The sequence below is a fragment of the Capra hircus genome, chromosome 6 (assembly GCF_001704415.2).
Source record: "Capra hircus breed San Clemente chromosome 6, ASM170441v1, whole genome shotgun sequence".
Lineage (NCBI taxonomy): Eukaryota > Metazoa > Chordata > Mammalia > Artiodactyla > Bovidae > Capra > Capra hircus.
The window spans coordinates 114,613,311-114,633,441 of record NC_030813.1 but is presented as its reverse complement, the minus strand read 5'-3'; the positions used below and the strand labels follow the sequence as shown (position 1 = coordinate 114,633,441).

The 20,131-nt window shown below is 60.2% G+C and overlaps 1 protein-coding gene across 1 annotated transcript in view; it reads left to right on the top strand.

Moving 5' to 3' along the window:
• Window positions 2,744-20,131, top strand: part of ABLIM2 (actin binding LIM protein family member 2) — a 168,470-nt gene continuing 151,082 nt past the window's right edge. The window contains exon 1 of the mRNA XM_018049779.1: window positions 2,744-2,877. Coding sequence (XP_017905268.1) covers window positions 2,868-2,877 — 10 coding nt within the window. The 5' untranslated portion in view covers window positions 2,744-2,867. The remainder of the gene's footprint in view (window positions 2,878-20,131) is intronic.

Here is a 20,131-nt window from a genome sequence, read left to right as displayed (position 1 = left end):
GAAGGTGGGGGGTAGCCACTGGCACCCAGCAAGGCCCAGCGGGTCCTCTGAACATCTGAACACACGCAGCAGACGTTGGAAGGGTCTTGGTTTGGCTGTGAGCCTGTCTGGGAGGTCCTCGTGTCAAGGAGCCCCCTCTGACACTCCCTCCTTCAGGGCTCTTTCTACAATGAATTAGATGACTAATTTGAAAACAAATTTGTTTTCTTTATTAAAACGGTGCCCAGTTCACTAAAGGTACTGAATACGCGGTGGGTGGATGGCTGGATAGAGGACAGGTGAGCAAAGGTGACGCCCTTCGAGGGCTGGTGACGGCCCATACTGCTCTCTGGCTTGTTTCAATTAATGTAATGATAACCATCATTCCCTGAACCCTGGCGTTTTTGCACTTCGAAGTGTTTTATTCACGTGACTCATGGGATCCTCCTAAGAACCCTGTGGGTCAGGTGCTGTTTGAGGGATGAGGAAGCTGAGACACAAGAGAGGGTGAACGAGTTGCCCGAAGTCACACCTGGTTCACAAGGATGACAACCGAAACCTGGTTCCGTCCACCCAGATCACCCAGCCTCCGCGGGCACCGTGCCAGAGGAAGACGAGCGGGCAGACCTGTCCCGCAGGGAGCTCCCATGGGAGAGCCAGCCGGGCCAGGGCAGGGGAGGCAGAGGCATGGCTGCAGGACACCGGGGTTCTCCCTCGCTGCCAACCTGCCGTGTGACTTTGGCAGGACTTCCTTAGGCCTTCGTTTCTACTCCAGTGAAAGAATGTGCTGGAACCATATGACCCTGAGGTTCCTGCCTCAAGGAGTCGAGAACGGCTACAATTCCCCAGTCCCTGCCCCATTTGAAGGGGCCTGCTCAGAGAGGCGGGGCCGGCTCCACTGGGAGGCCGCCAGTGACTGCGTGTCGGGCGGACCTCTAGAAGCAGGCCACTCACACTCGCCCTCTGACTCACAGCGACTTGGGAGCAAGGGCCTGTCCACCCCTTTCCATGGGGAACTTGATGGCGAGCTTCCTAAAGAGGACACGAGGGGGCGGTGGGTGCTGTGATGTTGGGTGGGCATCTGCCCTGCTGCCCCGGGTGATGGCCTGGAAGGTACGGGGTGCTTGGGGTCAGCACCCTCTCTCCTTCCCTCCCTCTATTCAGCAGGCTATCTGTGGGGTGCCCATTCTGTGCCTGGCTTATACAAGTCACCGAGAAGGGATTACAACTGCATAATAATATCAAACACAGCTATTGATCTCAGCTGCTGCTGGGGCCCAGCGCGCATTAGCCCATGGGGGCCTCAGAAGTATCTAGAGAGGTGGGGACTGCTCACAGTTTAACAATGCACATGGAGAAGAAACCAGGCTCCCCACGAGGGAGTCAGACCCGCCAGGCCCCCACCCTGACTGGCCAGGCCCTGCCCTTGCCAGGACTGACCACCAGAATTTAATGCTCTCACCCGTGGTGGATGGCACTCGACCACTTCATGGGTGGGGCCCTGATGCCCACAGAGGGGCAGGACTGCTCAGGTCTGCACTGCCTGAGAGGGCCGTTGGGTGGAAAAGAGGGCACCTGACCCCTGTGAGCATCCTTCCATCATCACATCCACTCGTGTTGAGGGCAAAAGGCCCCAGCGGACAGGCCTGGAGCCAGGCAGCTACACAAACAGCCAGCCCAGCCAGGCTTTCCAGGTTGCTAGGGTGTGTGGGGCTGGGGCCAACCGGCTGCATTGCCCATGGCCGGTTTTCCCCAGGAGCCACTGTCCTCTGGCCTCCCTGCTCCCCGCTGGCCCCTCTTGGGAGTAGGTGGACGCTGCTGGAGGCCGAGAAAGTTATGTGCTCCTGCCTCTGGGCTCTGCTCAGAGTTCACAGTTTCTGGGGCCAGCCCTCTCTTCTCCGCCACCAGGCCGGGCCAGGTCCAGGGAGTCCACGTTCTGAACCGGCCAATCCTGACCCTCCACACCCACCCCCGAGCCCCCCTTCCAACAGCACCAGAAACTCACTGGGGTCCCCTTACTCCCACCCAGGGCCTTCCCTCTGCTGTACCCGGGACCCAGGCCCTCCCTGGGCTGGACCAGGGAGGTTACTGACGTCACAGAGGACAGTCGGCTCCTGGGGATGGGGGACTGATGGGGGCCCGCAGACTGCGCCACCGGGGTCAGACCACGGCGCCAGCCGGTGCGGCGCTCCGGGACCCTGGGGCAGGCCATCGGGTGGCCGCCGCCGAGCCCTAGATCCGGGATCAGGAGCGCAGGCTTCGCCCCTCGCCGGGGCAACTGGGCAAACCCTGCCTACCCCTGCTTGCCCCTGCCTCGGTTCTCTTCTGCAAACTGGGGAGGGAGGGAGTTGGCCCTGTGCGGCTCTTTGCACCAAGCTTGCACCTCACCCGGCCGTGCTCCTGGCCCGCTCGTGGGCTCTTGGCAGGCGCGGATGGCCAAGCCGCCAGCCATCCGGCCAGGCCGCGAGCCATCCGGCCAGGCCGCGCGGACAGCTCCGCAGAGACCCCTACCACTGGGCTGCGGGAGGCCGCAGCGGCGTCGCCCGCCTGCGCATACGCGGGCCGCGCAGCCTGCCGGAACTGTAGTCCCTCCCTGAGGGCGGCAGGTGGCGCCGAGCAAGGAGGAGCGGGGCTCTGGGCCTACATTTCCCAGAGTGCATCCGGTATAGGGGCGGGGTGAGAGGGGCCTCCGGGCGGGGAGGGGCGGGGCTTCGCTATGGGGCGGGGCCGGCGGGGCGGGGCCGGCGGGGCGGGGCTGGCGCGCCGAGGGGCTGCGGCGGCGCTGCGGGCGGGCGGCCGGCCCATCCCGCCTGCAGGCGCTGCACCTGCCGACACGGGCGTCCGGCTGCCGTCCCGCCCCGGCGATCCGACTCAGAGCTGCCGCTGAGATGAGCGCGGGTGAGTGTGCGGGGACCCGGGGCCTCCCCGAGCTGGATCGCGGCGCCGCCAGGGCTGGGATGCCTGCACCTGCAGACGGAAACCGCCCCGCGGCTGCAGCCGACTTGCCCTCCAGGGTCTTTGCAGTATGGCAGGTCAGGTGCGCCCCCCACCCCCGCCCTGTCCCTGCCCCCGGGGACCGCTTTCCCCGAGCGCCGCACCGCCTGGCTGCGCTGGGCTACCTGTACGGCGCCGCTCCTTTGCTTTTCTCCCCGGCGTGCGGGGTCGCAGCAGGGTCCGGGCGAAGGGCGCGCGGCCGCCGTAGACCCTGCGGCGGAGAGGTGTGTGACACCGATCGGGGGGTGAGGGCTTGGCGGCAGGGGGGCGCCGCCGTTGTGTGACTCCTGCAGCGTCTGAGTGGGTAGGTGGGTTGGGGGGGGGCATCAGGTCGACCCCCCTCCCGGCGCCGTGGGCTCGCCCAGAGCAGACTTGGGGGCTCGGAGCCCGCAGTTTGTGTGCCGCCCTCCGCGATGCGCGCGCGTGCTCTCTCCGGCCCCTCGTCCCCTCCACTGCGTACCCAGGCTGCTGCCTCTGGGGCCGCACCCGCAGGGTCTGACAGCCTCTGTGCGGCGCTGGAAAAATCGCACGTCACCACCACCTAGTGCGCTGGGGGAAACTGAGGCCTACCGCTGGGGGGCCTTGCCTCCTGAGAGACTCTGGAGTGACCAGAGCCCCCGTTTTCAGAGCCTTCTGGGGGCCCAGCCCTGGCTGGAGGGCTTGTCCCTACATTCCTCTGCAGGGAGAGGCCATCACCCCATTTTCCAGGGTGCGATCAAAGCTCTCCAGGCTTGAGTCACTTGCTCAGGTCTTGCAGTGGGGCTGGGTTTTGAAGCTGGTGCTCCCTGACTCCTGTGTCCTGCCTTGAGCCCATCTTGCCCGCAGACTACAGTATGGACCCCTGGCCACCCGGCAGAAACCAGAGGAGACAACCATTCCTCCCTGGGGACAGGGGGCGGGAGGGTAGGGAGCAAACAGGACTAAGGAGGGACTGTTCCTTTAGGGACCATTTACTGTATGCCGTCTGCTTGGGACCTATGTTTCCCAGGAGCCCCCCACCCCCAACCACAAGAGGAATCTGTCCCCTCCCCCTCCTAGTTGAGGAAGGAGGGACCACACACGGGCAGTGGGAGTTGAGAGAGAAGCTGAGAGCAAATGGCAGGCTGGAGGAGGCAGACTTCTCTAGAAGGGGATTTCTGAAATGGCCAACCTGTTCTCTGGAGGTGGCTGGGGAGCAGGGCACCCCACCTTGGCAGAGCCTCCAGACACATTTATCTAATGGTAGATGTGGGGGGGTAATGGCAGGGTGCACCAGGTAATTTTAGGCTCTCCTCCACCGTAATTGATCCCTCCGATCTCTCCTGTAATCAGGGGGAGCCTGGAAGGAACCCTGGCATTTCCCCCCTCATTTGTGTTTGTGAGGAGCAGGGGTAGGTGGGCACCAGGGTCCCTGAGGTGGGGGGGACCAGAGGGCAAGGAGACTGGGGTTTGAATCATAGTGTCCACCTGCTGGTCTTGGACACTGCGTGACCGCTTCCTGAGCTTGGCTTCCTGAAAGCAGTATCGTTGCCCCCATGGAGAAGATGAGGTAATAGTGGGAAATCCCGCACGTAGTGGGTCCTCCCTCGATGGCTTGTGCAGATCGGTGAACCTCAGCCTGAGTCAGTGCAGCTTTTGGAACGGGCAGTGGGCACGCCGACCGTCCACCTGTCACTCATGGCCCGGCCCGTGACCTGCACAGCGGTAAAATTTTCACCCACAGCCACGATGGGAGAGAGTGGACGGTGCTCCCTGGTGCCGGACACCTGTGCGCATCTGGAAGGTCAGGGGCTTCCCTCGTCCACAAGGGCAGGTCCCCTGTCGGCCCTCCCTGGGGAAGGCTGGCATCATCCCAGAGCTGGGCGCCAGCATGTGGCTGGGAGCACGTGGTCCAGTCTCCAGCGGCCCAGACCAGCCGACGGTCAGCGCCTAGGGGGACCTGAACCATGGCCCCGGGTGGGAGGCTCCCCTGTCCTTTATGCTGTGCAGGCTGCGGGCGTGCCTTCTTTCAGTCTGATAACTCAGGGCACCTTTGAGAGGGCTCTGGTGTGGCCTCAAGACCCCGTGCCTACTTGCTTTTCTGCGCATTCGCTTGAAGTGTTCGGGGAGATGAGGAAGCAGGATGATGAGGCGGGAGGAGCTGGCATTCTGCGTCAGATAAGCCTGGTCGCGCACGCGAGCTGCGTTCTGTTCAGCCACCCGTGGCCCGCTTTCCCCGCCGTATGGAGGGAGCCCCTTCGGCTCTGTGTGCACCGCTGGCGCACACCTGGGCTCTCACGCCTGGCCACTGTGCACGTCTGGCAGGTCAGGGGCTTCCCTCGTCCACAAGGGCACGTCCCCTGACGGCCCTCCCCAGGGAAGGCTGGCGTTGTCCCAGAGCCCAGGTGAGGCCCAGAAGACGACGGTGAGCCTGGTGGTGGTCTCCTAGCGTCCCAGTCCATGCAGTCACGGGGGGCAGGGCAAGGTGAGGCAGAGGGACGAGCCTGAGCCCAGATGGGCTCCAGAACCAACTCTGCCACCTCTGGGTACCAGGTCTGTGCTTTCTTGGCGCCTGTGTGTCCTGCCCAGGTGGCTACAAGTCTGGTGGGCAGGATTCTCCCAGGTGAGTTTCATGGTGGGGGGGTTGCATTAGTCTGCCAGGGCTGCCGTAACAAAGGGCCCACTGACCGTGCAGCTTAAGCAACAGACATGTGTCTTCTCACGCTTCTGGAGGCTGGAGGTCTGAGACGGAGGTGTGGTCAGGGCTGATTTCTTGCGGCCTCTCGCCTCATCTTGCAAGTGGCCATTACCTCCCTGCGTCCTCAGGTGGCCTTCCCTCTGTGTGGGTCTGTGTCCTTCTCTCTTCCTAAAAGGACACCGGTCATACTGGATTATGGATTTGCGGGAGGGATGCAGCTCAGCCCAGAAGGGGAGGGCAGGCCCAGGTGGAAAGCTGGGTGGCAGCTCAGCCGTCTTCTTTTCCCGTGGCTGATGGGTCAGGAACGCGGAGCTGGAAGAGGCCTGGGGGATGCTCCAGTCCTAGCCACCCACCCGCATGGAGGGGAACCGAGCCCCGCAGAAGGAAAGGTGGCCGTCCCGGGGCCAGGAGAGTGTGCGGTAGACGCAGAGCCGGAGCCCCAGTCCTCTGCGGCCTCTGAAACAGAGAAACACATTTCTGATCCAAGGCGGGGCTCTGCCGTCACCGCAGAGACGTTCACCACGGCATCCCTAACAGCGGCAGAAAGTCAGAAACCTGCTGCGTGTATGTGGTGGGGAGTGACGGGCCATGGCCGTGGGTCCTTCCTCCGGTCAACAGATGTTTCCTAAGCCCTACTGTGTGCCCGGTGCTGCCCCAGGCCCAGGGCAGCTGTGGACCAGAGCAAGCAGCTTCGTGTCTCCCTGAACCGTGCCCTCCTGGGGGAGGCGGGTGGTGAGAACGTCCTCGTTACCTGCGTGACGAGTTTCTCACGTTAGGAGGAAGTGCCTAAGAAAAGCTTCCTTTAGAAAACAGCCGAGGACAAAATGGTGCGTCCCATGCGATCTCCGCGCTACGAAGCAGCTCGGGGCAGGCCAGAAGGAAGTTGTCGTGCCGTCCACGGCGACCCCTCTGTTGGAGGAGGCGAAAGAGCTAGTGCTCCCCCCGCCGGCATCCTTACGCTTCCTGTCACCTTCCCCAGTTTTGTTTTCATTGTGTGCGCTTACCTTTTGCAATGAGGAATCTGAAACAAGAGGGCGTTGATTCCAGGCGTTGGTTCCGGCGCGAGCTGCTTCCAAAACCCATGACTCGGTGTCAGGTTGGGTGACCCCATCTGCAGGGGCCGCTTCTTTGCTCGAATGGAGGTCTCCCAGTTGGCAGCGCATGGATCTTAACACAAGCGCCCAGTTTCCACGGGGGACACCATCTGACTTAGGTGTAGCTGAAGGCAAATTGGCCTGACTCAGAAATTCATCTGAAATTCGTCTAAGGAGGATGGTCATTGCCCCGAACCGGCAGCTCTTGGACAGCCTGGGAATCCTCATCTCCAGACTGTTGGTCCTTCGCATCCGTGGCTACTTCCTAACCCACCACCTGAGATACTTCAATTCTTTCTGGTTTCTGTCCTAAGAAGTGATTTGGGGGCAGTCGGCATGTTCTCTGGACCCAAGTCCTGACTTGGGTGAACTCTTAGAAAGCCCAGTCTCACTGTCTCAGCAAAGGGAGTGTGACCCACACTCTGGACAAGTCACCAGTCAGACACCCTGACCCTCCAGAGTGTCAGCTGTCTTGTGGGAGAGCTGTGAGCCGGCACGAGGGAGTCGGCAAGTCTGGTGGTGCACGGAGCTGGCAGGGTGGCGTGGAGCCTCTGGGAGGGGTCTGTCCTGCTGGTGGGCCTCAGGGCCAGGCCAGCTGTCAGGACCCTGAGCTGTTTGGATGCCCGACTCTGGTCCCCAGGTCAGAAGGCCCCTGCGCTGCAGACACGGGCTCTTCCTTGGGCTCAGATTCCAGCTCTGCCGCCTGCTAGCACAGGATCCTCGGACCTCTCTGAGCCTCTGATGCTACCTCTTCTGGGATCTCCATAGGGACCGAGGGTCCAAAGTGCCTGGTATGCAGGAGAGGCTCAGTTCAGTTCAGTTCAGTCACTCAGTCATGTCCAGCCTTTTGCGACCCCATGGACTGCAGCACGCCAGGCCTCCCTGTCCATCACCAACTCCTGGAGCTTACTCAAACTCATGTCCATCGAGTCGGTGATGCCACCCAACCATCTCATCCTCTGTCGTCCCCTTCTCCTCCTGCCTTCAATCTTTCCCAGCATCAGGGTCTTTTCCAATGAGTCAGTTCTTCTCATCAGGTGGCCAAAGTATTGGAGTTTCAGCTTCAGCATCGGTCCTTCCAATGTATATTCAGGACTGATCTCCTTTAGGATGGACTGACTGGATCTCCTTGCAATCCAAGGGACTCTCAAGAATCTTCTCCAACACCACAGCTCAAAAGCATCAATTCTTTGGCACTCAGCTTTCTCTGTAGTCCAACTCTCACATCCATACATGACTACTGGAAAAACCATAGCTTTGAATAGATGGACCTTTGTTGGCAAAGTAATGTCTCTGCTTTTTTAATTGTCTAGGTTGATCATAACTTTTTTTCCAAGGAGGAAGCGTTTTTTAATTTCATGGCTGCTGGAGAGGTTGGAGAAACAGATAAAATAGTTGGGACAGGAAAACTCGGGTTGGTGTTCAGATGGCAGCTCATGTTTCCTGGTGATCGTGTGGTCTCGAGAGCTGCCATGGGCCCTAGTCAGCGGGCGCCAACCCGCCGGGCTGCCTCTGGCCGCTCAGACACAGGCAGAGCAACCCGAGTGCCGCGTGTTTGTTTACCCGGGGATGTTTCCGTCGCCACTGTCTCTAGGGTGTCAGGCAGCACCCTGCTTCAGTGCCAGGGTGCTGTGGCTCATGGGGCCCCCGCTCAGGCCCTGCTCTGCCGAGGGCTTCTCAGGGCTTCTCAGGATCGCTGGGGTGTCCCCGCCCATAGATGGGGAGGTGGACGCCCAGGAGGGCGTCGGGCACCACACCCCACCACTGGTGAATGAGAGCTGGATCCGAATCCTGGTGTGTCCAGCCGGGGGTGGGGGTGTGGGCGCCGTCTGTCTGTCCCCCTGCATCATTAGGGGCTGCGTTGGTGACCTCGTGGCGTGTGGCTGAGTGTTTGGGGTGCATGAGGCTTGATCCCCTGGGGGCCTCACGATGACGCTTTCTGGTGACAGCATGGGGCGGGGAGTCACAGCCGATGTCCTCACCTGAGCCGAGGAGCCTGGCCTCGTTCCAAGGTGTGGCACCTGCCGGCGTGGCTGGGAAGGCAGGGCCAGCCCCAGCCCAGCCCTGTCTGCTCCTGAGGACGGGCCCTGCCTCTCCAGTGCGCTCCTGTCCAGGGTCGTGGCTCGGCCCCAGGGATCCACCTGGGGATGGACTGCTCAGACCAGGAGAGGGTCACATGCCTCCCTGTAACCTCGACCCCTGGCCCTTGCTGTCCCCTCTGCCGGGCACTTGGGGTCTTCTGGAGCTGACCGCTCCTGATGGAGGAAGCATTCACGGCCGTCCCAGGCTTCTCCAGCTCCAGCCCCGCCGGCATCAACCGTCCCGTTAATGTCTGAGCTCCCCAGACTCTTGGGCCCACCTGCCGGACCTCTGTGTGACCTTGGGCCAGCTGACTTCTCTCTCTGGGCCTCAGTGTACCAGTCTGAAAAAACAAAGGCCACCCCCATTCTCAGGGGTGTGACCTGCTTTCTTCTGACCTCCTGCCCCCCGCCCCCGCCCCCGCCCCCCACTGCAGCGGGGAGATGGTCTGGGTTTGAGGCTTAGCCATCATCGGTTCAGAGAAACACGCCGTGTGAGCCGTGAAGTCTCGGATCACCCTTCTGGGCCACGTGGACCTCATCTGACGGTTTCACGGCAGGAAGCATGTTGCCCTTCATGCTGAGGGGACCTGTTGGTTAAGGGCCTTTCTCCGCAGCCTGCCAGGGAAGCCATCTCTGAGGACATCTGCCTGGTATCCGAGCCAGCAGAGCAGCTGAGTCCGAGTTCAGGGGACGGCCTAGGGAGGGAGAGATGTGCTCTGACCCCTGCCAGCGTCTCCTACCCTGGGCGGGGACGGGGGGCTTCCAGGCTAGTGGGGAGCCAGACCCAGGCTGAACCAATTCTGTTGCAAAGTGATGTAATAGGGGATTTTGTGTGCCATGTTGCCTTGGCTGGAGATATCTAAGCAACAAGGGAGGTGGTCTTGCTTGATGCCTTGAGGGCTTTGGGGTCAGAACACCTGAGTGCCAGTCCCAACTGCCACCTGCTAGGGTCCCAGCCACCAGGTTGCACAACTGCTCTTTGCCTCGGTTTCCCCGCCTCTCACTTGGAGGTAATGGGCTGTGGGGCCAGGGGCCTGGGGTGGGGTTTTTGTTGTTACAGCTGTCCCAGGGCTCAAGGCAAAGCCTGCAAGGTCCGCTGTGGCATCAGCTAGCGTGGCCAGCCGGTTCACTCCTCTGTCTCTGTTGCTGGTTCTCTTGCCTGCCCTGCCCAGCCCACCGGATGCTGTTTTACACTCCCTGCCCGGTGCCGGGGTCAGGAGAAGCCCAGTCCCTGGAGAGCCGCCTGCTCCTGGGTTCTGAGTGGCGTTTTGGGCGTCGGCCCCAACTCAGTCCTGCGAGGCTGTCCTCAGCACGCGCGCAGGGGCTCCACCCGGCCCCCTGCACAAAGTGGGCACACTGGGATGGCCTGGGGTTTGGGTTTCTTCACGCACAGAATGAGGGGTTGGAGAGATCCGGCCACCTGACTCCAGCCAGCTCCCAGTGGCCCCGCCGTGCACACCCGCCGGGCTGAGCCGAGTGGATGGATCCCCCTCCCGAATCCTCAAAGGCTGCCTTGAGTCAGGGCTCCGTGAACAGCCTCCAGTGGAGGATGGACAATGGATGGAGCTCAGGTCCCCGCTTCATGCCCAGCCCCCCCAGCCCCCACTCCGCGTCTGTTTGCCCTCATCCTGGTTGAGGACTCATGGTCAGGCCTCTCTGACCTGCTGCTCTGACCTCCTGCTTCTGCTTGGACATCAGGGGCCCCAGGATCTTGCTGGAAAATGGCATCGCCAAGGCCCTGGTTAGTGCTGCAGTTGGGCGTGAAGTTCCAAGAAGGAAGAATTATAAGGACCACCCCGTGGCCCCCCCATGTCAGTTTGGCGACCAGACTGTCAAATGCTCCCGGGGGCCCACCCCCACCTTTGTGTTCTGAGTGACAAGGCTGAGGCTGCAGGGGGTTTACCTGGGAGGTGGTCCCAGGAAGCAGAAGGGGGAGGGCTGGGGCGTGGAGGCGGGGAGCCGTGGGGCATTCGGATGGGTGGGTGGCCATTGCAGGCTGTGGGGGTTCAGTCCTGCTCGGGGACCGTGCAGAACGCTCCTAAGAACCAGTGAGACCCTGGGGCCTTTGTTGTCCTGGACTGGGGGTGGGGGGTGGCTGGTCCTGGGATCGTGACCGCCCCCCCAAACACACACACACACTGCAAGGTGTGACTGTCCGCAGCCATGCAGGGGAGCCCTGAGGCGGGGTGAGGGCGGGTATCACCACACAGCCGCTGTGCCCCAGAGGGCCCACGGGTCCGGATACGGCCCAGCGTCAGCCTTTTGGGGCCACCGCTGTTCCCAGCCTCAGTCCTGTCGGGGGAACCTCTGATGCCTGCCATCGGCAGCCCCTCGAGGGCTCAAGGCGGTCCTAGAATGCCTGTTCACTTGGTTTATTGAGCACCTACTGTGCACATTTGAAAGGACCCTGATGCTGGAAAAGATTGAAGGCAGGAGGAGAAGGGGACGACAGAGGAGGAGATGGTTGGATGGCATCACCGGCGTGATGGACGAGAGTGTGAGTAAACTCCGGGAGTCGGCGATGCTTGACAGGGAGGCCTGGCGTGCTGTGGTCCAGGGGGTCACAAAGAGTCGGACACGACTGAGCGACTGAACTGACCGCTCAGAGCTCTGTCCTCACCAGTGATTCCCCCAAACGGGTGTGTTTTCTCCTGCCACCTTCTCTCTCCCTCCCCACGCCCTGATGCTGGAATTCCTCCTCCCAGAACCCAGAACGCCCAAGACCCTTGCCTCCATCCTCAGGACCAGTGGACAGGACCTGGAGCCGGGGGCTCAGGAGAGGCCGTGTGCCTGCTCCTAGCTGCTGTGTGGCCTGCAGGTGGACACTGCCCCTCTCTGAGTTGCTTCATCTCTGAGTAATGGCCCCCGCGGACGCCCCTGGCCTCATCCCCAGACAGGCTGGATATGTTACGCACATGGCAAAAGGGACCTTGAGGATGGGATTAAAGAGATCTCGCAGTTGGGGGGTTCCAGGGGGGCCCGTGCTGTCTCGAGGAGCCTGCGAGGGAGGAGGCAGGAGGGTCAGAGAAGAGGGGAGGCGATGGCAGACGCAGAGGTCGGAGAGGAGACGGGATGTGGCGCGGCTGGCTTTGAGGACGCGGGAAGGGCGGCCTCAGTCTGTAAACTGAAGGGCTTCTGGAGCCACCGCGTGACTCAGTGCCACCGCCTACCCCTCAGGCTGCCTCTGCCTTCGAGGGGGTCTACTGAGCACTTGTAAGGGGCAGTGTCACTGGGAGAGTGCAGTCCAACACCCCCGGAGTGCGGGGACGCGGGGCAGCAAGGCTGAGCTGGACCCGGGCACTCATGTGGGAGAGGTGGCCAGCAGACGCAGGGGCAGAGGTCAGGAGGATCAGCGGACGGTCCAGGGTGGCCGGAGCTAGCCAGTCACCCAGGAAGGGCCGGACCAGGCAGCGAGGGGGCCATTGGGCTGGGCAGGGGCTGTGAGCCCAGCACAGGATGTCAGGCCAGGCATCAAGGGGGCCGTCAGGCCGGGCCAGGACCTGGACGGCACCTTCCTGCTGCTGCTCTGGCCGTGGCCATGCCGACCCCGTGACACGCTTCTCACCGGCTGCCCGCATCCCACCGTTCTCCTCCAGCTCTGAGCCTGGCCGCTTCTGCCAAGCGTTTGAAGCGTAGCCATGGGGTTCAGGGCTACAGGCACCGGTTCCCTTGAACACACCCCTGATGTGCCTCGGAAATCAGGAAATGTGATCTGTGTGCAGAAGCCCAGCGTCCAGCCAGGCGCCTCCCTGGCTGCCTCTGACGGGCATGGGGTGTGGCCCGGACCTGGGGCACACGCGGAGCGTGACCACAGGGCAGGTCCGCCTGCTGAGGACCACGGGTGGCCCTGCCAGGGCTCCCCAGGGCCGCCTCTGGCTTCCCTTGGGCAGGGGTCCCTGCCAGACCTCAGCGTCGCTGGACCTCTCTTTCCTGCCAGGCCCTGTCGTCACCCCGCCTCACTCTTTCCCCTCCGGCAGAGCCTGGACCGCACCCCCCCTGGCCCCACCCTGCACCTGCCGCATGAGAGCTTTGTTCTGCCCTTGCCCGGCCGCCTCGCCTTCTTCCGTCAGCCCCCACCCCCTGACCTGACCCCCCAGATTCCTTCTCTGAGCACCCCGCCAGCTGACGGCCTCTGAAAAGGAGCTGAGAGGAATTAAAATCGCCGGCAACAGTGCACACACCGAGCCCCTAAGCGGGCCCCTTTGGGGGACACCCTGCAGCCTAGGGCAGGGTTTTCTAGGAGCTGGTGCCCAGGGTTCCAGGAGCTGGTGCCCAGGGAACAGGGCTGACAGAGGGGGGAGGCAGTCCACGATACTGGGGCATCCAATGGGAAGGGGGCTGCTGGTGTGAAGCTCTGTAAACCTCAGGGGCTAAAACAGCAGGAAGTATTCTCTCCCAGTTCTGGAGGCCTGGAGTCCAAAATCCGCGTCACTGGGCTGAAGCCAAGTCTCGGCGGGGCGGGGCCTCCTCCAGAGGTGCTGGGGGAGTCCCCTGCCCGTCTCTCCTCAGCTGCCGGCACTCCCTGGCTTGTGGCCGCGTCACCCACACCTCCAGGCCAGCGTCTCCAGCACCTTCAGATCACCCGCCGCCCTGTCCGAGTGTGTGGGCCGGTCTCCCTCCGCCTCTGTCTCTGAGGATACTGGCGGGTGCACTTGGGGCCCATAACCCAGGGTGACCCTCCCATCCCAGGGTACTTACCTGTATCCCATCTGCAGAGACCAACCACCTCATTTTTTAGCCATATGATGTCACCCCCACAGGTCCTAGGGATGAGTACCCAAGTATATTGTTGGGGGGCATCATTTGGCTTTCCCGGGCAGCTTCTCGAACATTCTGTTTCTGAGACTGAAACCTGTTTTTTTCCCTCCTTGAGGGGTCTGTAGAAGATCCGAGGGTTAGAGAAAAGACCTCTCAGAGGATAAAAATTGTACGTCTCAAGTAGTCGAACGTAAACATCCCACGGTCCCCAGAGCTGGTGGCCTCAGGGGCCTCTGACTGTGGGTGTGTGCGGTCTCTTGGAGCAGCTAGGTGAGATCCATTGAGCCGTAAATACGTTCATGCCTTCAGTAGAAGGCGGTGGCTCTCTGGAATCTTCTGAAGAAGGGTTCTGAAGCACAGATATGATTGGTGCCTAAAAACTGCAGGGGTCACAGGCTCTGCAGGGTGAGTGTCCAGCCAGATGCTGAGTCAGGAAATTACCGTCCGTCTGTCTGCCTGTATCCAGCAGCTGTTCCCCAGCTTTGAGGGCTTAGGACCCCTTCACTCAAAATTACTGGGGACCCCAAAGAGCTTTTGTTTAAGTGCATTGTATTTATCGATATTTGGTGTATTAGACCGGAGAAGGCAGTGGCACCCCACTCCAGTCCTCTTGCCTGGAAAATCCCATGGGTGGAGGAGCCTGGAGGGCTGCAGTCCATGGGGTCACTAAGAGTCGAATATGACTGAGGGACTTCACTTTCACTTTTCACTTTCATGCACTGGAGAAGGAAATGGCAACCCACTCCAGTGTTCTTGCCTGGAGAATCCCAGGGACGGGGGAGCCTGGTGGGCTGCCGTCTATGGGGTCTCGCAGAGTCGGACACGACTGAAGCGACTTAGCAGCAGCAGCAGCAGCAGCAGTGTATCAGACAGGGCTTCCCTTGTGGCTCAGTGGTAAAGAATCTGCCTGCCAATTCAGGAAATGCGGGTTCGATCCCTGGATCGGGATGATCCCCCCGGAGAAGAAAATGGCAGCCCACTCCAGTATTCTTGCTGGGAAATCCCACGCACAGAGGAGCCTGGTGGGGTCATAAAAGGTCGGACACGACTGACTGAACAACAAGTGTATTAGACGTTAAAATGGAGAATTTTAAGCATATTTAATTCATTGAATAAGGAAAATAGCCCGTTGTGTGTTAACTATGAGTGTCTTCAGGAGACAGACTGGCCTTGCTTTACAGCTGTGCAAACCCCATTATCGTCTGGCTTCATAGGCGGCGGCGGGAGCCTGTGTCCTGTCTGTGTTCTGTCAGTGGTGATGCCACGTGTTATAGGGCCTCGGGCAAACTCCAGCGTACATTTGGGAGGGAGAGGGAACGTTGGAGGAAAATAACATCTCGGTCTTACTATGAACACGGCTTGGACCTGGCCGGCGCCCTGCTTGCATCCTGGGGACCCCAGGGTTCCTAGACCACGCTCGGAACTGGTGATAAAAGATGAAGTGTTATGCAGTCGTTAATATGATTGTCAAGGAGGAGTACAAGGCGTGTGTCTGCACTGGTGATGAAGAATATGGGGTCTGCAATTTTATACACAGTGTCGTCTACAAAGCAGGCAGAAAATACACTGAAATGCAAGAGTTATGGGCAACTCTGCCTTCTTTTTTTTCTTCTGATGCTTGGCTGTTTTATTTTCCCAGCTTCTTCATTTTAAGGGGGTGGGTGGGGGGTAGGCTTGTGCTCAGTGTTGGTCTCAAGAGGCTTGAGTGGAGAGCAGCTGTCTGACCCCCTGGCACCAGCCGGCTCCTGCTCCAGGGACCAGACGGCGTTCTTTCTCTATTTTTGGGAGGTGGACTCTCATGTGGCTCCAGGCCTTTGAGTGGCACCGACATGATGCAGGGATTTGTGTGTGTGTGTGTGTGTACTCTTGGGATAACGTCATCTACTGTTAGAAGCAAGAGAGCAGTTTCTGTGGGCTCTGGAGCAGGTTTCACAGTGGCCGATGAGGAGTTGGGGGCTGGTCTGAAATTCGGCGTCCCCTGCAGAACTTGCCCGGCCCTGGCAGGGCTCCAGCGGAGAGCTAAATATAACCTGGGTGTGTGCTGGCAACCTCGGGCACCCCAGCCCCCAGCTGGTGGCGGAGCTGAGCCCACGGGAGCAATTGATTTGTCTAATGGAGCTCAGTGTCTGCCATTTGTGGGGCATCTGGTCCCTGCGGGCGGGTGGAGAGGTCATCCAGGCCCCGTCTGGAATGCCACAGAGCCTGGCGGGGCAGGGATTCTTGCTCCCGATTTTCAGATGTGTGGGGACGGCAACTGGGCTAAGACGGGAGGCAGGACCCATGGTCACACAGCTGGTGAGCGGGGAGGTGCTCCAAGCTGGGAGCACCCCCATGCCCCTCCCCCCAGGGGGCACATGTCTCCCCTACTGGGTCTTCTGATCTGAGGACTGTGGTCACATGTTTCCGAGGGCTCTGGCATCACTGGCGGCAGAGAATGGTGGTAATGATCATCATAACGCCCCACACAGCATCCCTGCTCGGGTCCTTCCGACGCTGCAGGAGTGGTCTCCGTGACTGCCCATTTTACAGGTGGGCACACAGAGGCCAAGTGACCTTGAGAAACTCGCTGTGGTGGGCACACAGAGGCCAAGTGACCTTGAGAAACCCGCTCCAGGGACCCGGCTGGCAGTGGGAGCTCCTCCGGATCCCGGGTTCTGCTGAACTGCGTCCTCTCTCTCATAGAAATGTGGGTCAGCCGGCTCCCCGAGCCCAGCAGAAGCCCTGCTCCAAGCGCCTCTGTGCATCTGTGATTCTCCTCCACATCTCACCTTGTAAACTAGGGGCCTGCCTGCTCTCTCCAGCTCCTCCCACTGGCCCGGGGCATCATGGGACAGGATGATGTCATCACCTGTGGAGGGGGCGGCAGAGTGGGGTGACCGGTGGGGGCGGGGCAGCCTTCTGAAAGGGACTTGCAGAGAAACGATCCCTCTCTCAAGGTACGGCCTGCCACCTCCAGGATCAGCACCTCGGTGAGGACATCTCGCTGGAGACTGGGGCCCTGCGGGTAATTCCTGCCCACTCCTCGCACAGGGGCCTGCTCGCCCCCCGATACCCTCCCCCCTCACTCCCAGGCACCCCTGCAGCCTCCAGGAGACCTCAGCAGGGCTCTGCTCTGGAAGGGGTGATGGAGGGACAGCAGGGCCTCAGCCTGTCTCCTGGGAACCCCTTAAAGCAGTCTTCAGGGAGGAGGTGGCTCCCTGAATTCCCCCCACCAACGTTCCTATCTCCTCCATGAGGACCTGCCCCTTCCCCGGGGCGACCAACACAGGAAAGAACACTCCTCTTTCACAGGAGACCCTTCCCACCTCCCTGGGTCTCATGGACAGGCAACAGTCAACCCAGCATCCCTGGGGGTAGGGGTGAGGAGGTGGTTTCATTTGAGCATGTGGAGCCCTTGGCCTGGGGTAGAACGTGACCTTGAGGGAGTTCTTCCCTACAAAATCTTCCAGCCTGGTGAGAAAGGCGGACAGTGTGTGGGGAAGACACACCATGAGAAAAAGCACTCCCCTAGGAGGCTGTTGGGGAGTGGACAGAGGGCAGGGAACCAACCTGCCGTGAAAGAGAAATCCTGGCAGACTTCCTGAAGGAGGTGATGGCCCACCACATAGGAGTCAGACAAAGCCGTAGAAGGGCAGAGGTGAGCATGTAGGGCGTGTGTGAGGGGTTTCATTCACGCCTCTGCCCCACGCTAGGCCCTGGGTAAGGTGCCATCTGCCTCTCAGACACCGTGATTCCCCGTCTGCCCTCACGGTACCTTGTACAGCACCTCACCGGCAGAAGTGTTCGGTGATGATGTGGCTACAGGGGGCTGAGGCATCCAGAGAGGGGACAGGGAGGGAGTGTGGAGACCATAGGCTCCTGGGGGTCTGCTAGACCCACCCCCACCCGCCCCCATGACTGCAGGCTGAGCCAGGGCAGGGGTGGGGGCGTCAAGGAATCTCAGCATGTTTATCTGTGAATGGGGGCAGGGGGAGGTTAAAGCCCCAGTGCAGGTGTGGCCAGGATTGGGGAAGATGGGTCACTCTGAGTGGGGGGGAGGGGCGCGGAGGGGACACGGGTGCCTGGGGCATCCGTTTTCCTTGGTGCCTCATCCTCCCCAAGAGCTCGGACTCATCGAGGGCCACACCAGGCCCACGTCCTTGCAGAGGGCTTAGGGGCCCGGCAAGCTGAAACAGGAACGCTGACCCTGTCCTGGGGGGGCTTGGTGGGGGGCGGGTGTGCAGGGAGACCACTGGGGGTCCAGGCATGGCCCCTAGTTTGGAGGCCAGGGCCCCCTCCCTGCCCCAGTTCTGGGAAAGAGGGTCACGCCAGGAATAGAACGTTGTATTTCCCACGGCTCCAGCTGCCGCTCCAGGCCGCAGCAGTCTGCAGAGGATCGGCACCAGGCCGGTGATCTGCGGCTCCGGGTCAGAGTGGCGGGTGGGGGGGAATGTCACTGGCCAACTGGCCAGCATCAGGACAGCGGTGTCCAACGGTCGGGTATTTTTATCGCCTCCTGCTGGGATCATTCTCTGCCCGGGGCAACCAACCCACTCAACACGCAGGCTGCTAGTTGGGAAGTTTGGGAGTCTTGTTCCCAGGCACGTGGGCAAAAGGAAGTTCAGGATGCATCCCCAGACTGCCTGGCAAGCCAGTGCCTTGCCACAGCCCTCCTTTTACCTGGGACCTGGGGTCACCCTCACCTGTGGACCTGCCGTGCTCAAACCTGCATCCAGGTCTGTTCGGAACATCAGGCCCAGCCGGGTCCAGCCTCCCCTCATCTCTGGAAGCAGAAATATTCAGATCCCATTGACTTGGCTCTGCTTGAGCAAATAGGCCCAGGTCCTATCACTATTCGACAAAGGCCATTTCCCTGGGTGCCCGCGAGCTGCTACGAGAGGAAAATGAATTGCAGGCCAATTGCAGGGCAGGGTCTGAGAGAGGCCCCCTGGGCCGTGGTCTTGCCGAGGAGGGACGGGGCCTCTGGTAATTGCCGGCCACGTCTGGGGCCCAGACCTGTGGGTCTTCCCAGGTCTTATAAAAGCCGTAGGATTCCAGCTCGCCTTCGCTTGGTCCGTTACTTCTCTGAGCACTCAGGTACCTGTGACCTGGTTAGACTCTTCAGAACTGCTTAGGGCTTTTGGGGTTGGGCGCGAGGGGTGGCCGAGATCGCAGCTGGACAAGGCAAAGCCGCAATTTGAGCCCAGGGCTGTCTGTTTTCATCCAGGCCTCCCGGGTCACAGGAGAAGGGGGTGTGAAGACAGTGAGAGCCGCAGATCAGGTACCTGACCTTGTAGGAGGCGTGTCCACAGGGAAGCAGGCAGTGCCGTTGAGTTTTTTGTTGTAAATTAATTAATTTATTTTAATTGGAGGCTAATTACTTTACAGTATTGTCGTGGGTTTTGCCATAATCAGCCATGGGTGTACATGTGTTCCCTATCCTGACCACCGCCCCCCCACCTCCCTCCCCATCCCATCCCTCTGGGTCATCCCAGTGCACCAGCCCCGAGCACCCTGTCTCATGCATCGAACCTGGACTGGCGATCTGTTTCACACATGATAATATACGTGTTCCAATGCCATTCTCCCAAATCATCCCACCCTCGCCCTCTCCCACAGAGTCCAAAAGTCCGCTCTACACATCTGTGTCTCTTTTGCTGTCTTGCATACAGGGTCATCATTACCATCTTTCTAAATTCCATATATATGCGTTAGTATACTGTATTGGTGTTTTTCTTTCTGGCTTGCTTCACTCTGTATAATAGGCTCCAGTTTCATCTACCTCATTAGAACTGATTCAAATGTATTCTTTTTAATGGCTGAGTAATACTCCATTGTGTATATGTATCACAGCTTTCTTATCCATTCATCTGCTGATGGACATCTAGGTTGCTTCCATGTCCTGGCTATTATAAACAGTGCTGCGATGAACATTGGGGTACACATGTCTCTTTCACTTCTGGTTTCCTCGGTGTGTATGCCCAGCAGTGGGATTGCTTGGGTCATAAGGCAGTTCTATTTCCAGTTTTTTAAGAAATCTCCACACTGTTCTCCATAGTGGCTGGACTAGTTTGCATTCCCGCCAACAGTGTAAGAGGGTTCCCTTTTCTCCACACCCTCTCCAGCATTTATTGCTTGTAGACTTTTGGATCACAGCCATTCTGACTAATGCCGTCAATTTTAATGAGAAAAGAGGCTTGAGAAGACCCTGCTCACACACCCAGGTCTCCTGGGCTGTGATCCAGAGTCTGCTCATCCTTCAGAGTTCCTCGCAGCTGACCCTCCAAACCGGTAGGCGGGACCCCAGGCATCTCCCTTTTGAATGGCCCCTGGCACTTGCCTTCACCCCACATATTTCTGGGTGCCATCCTCTGCTACCAGGGACCTTAAACAGGGTGCATGCGCACTCAGTCACGTCCAGCTCTTTGTGAGCCCATGGACTGTAGCCCGCCAGGCTCCTCTGTCCACGGGATGTCCCAGGCAAGAATCCTGGAGTGGGTTGCCATTTCCTACTCCAGGGGATCTTCCCAACCCAGGGATCGAACCCACATCTGTTGTGCCTCCAGCATCAACAGGCAGATTCTTGACTG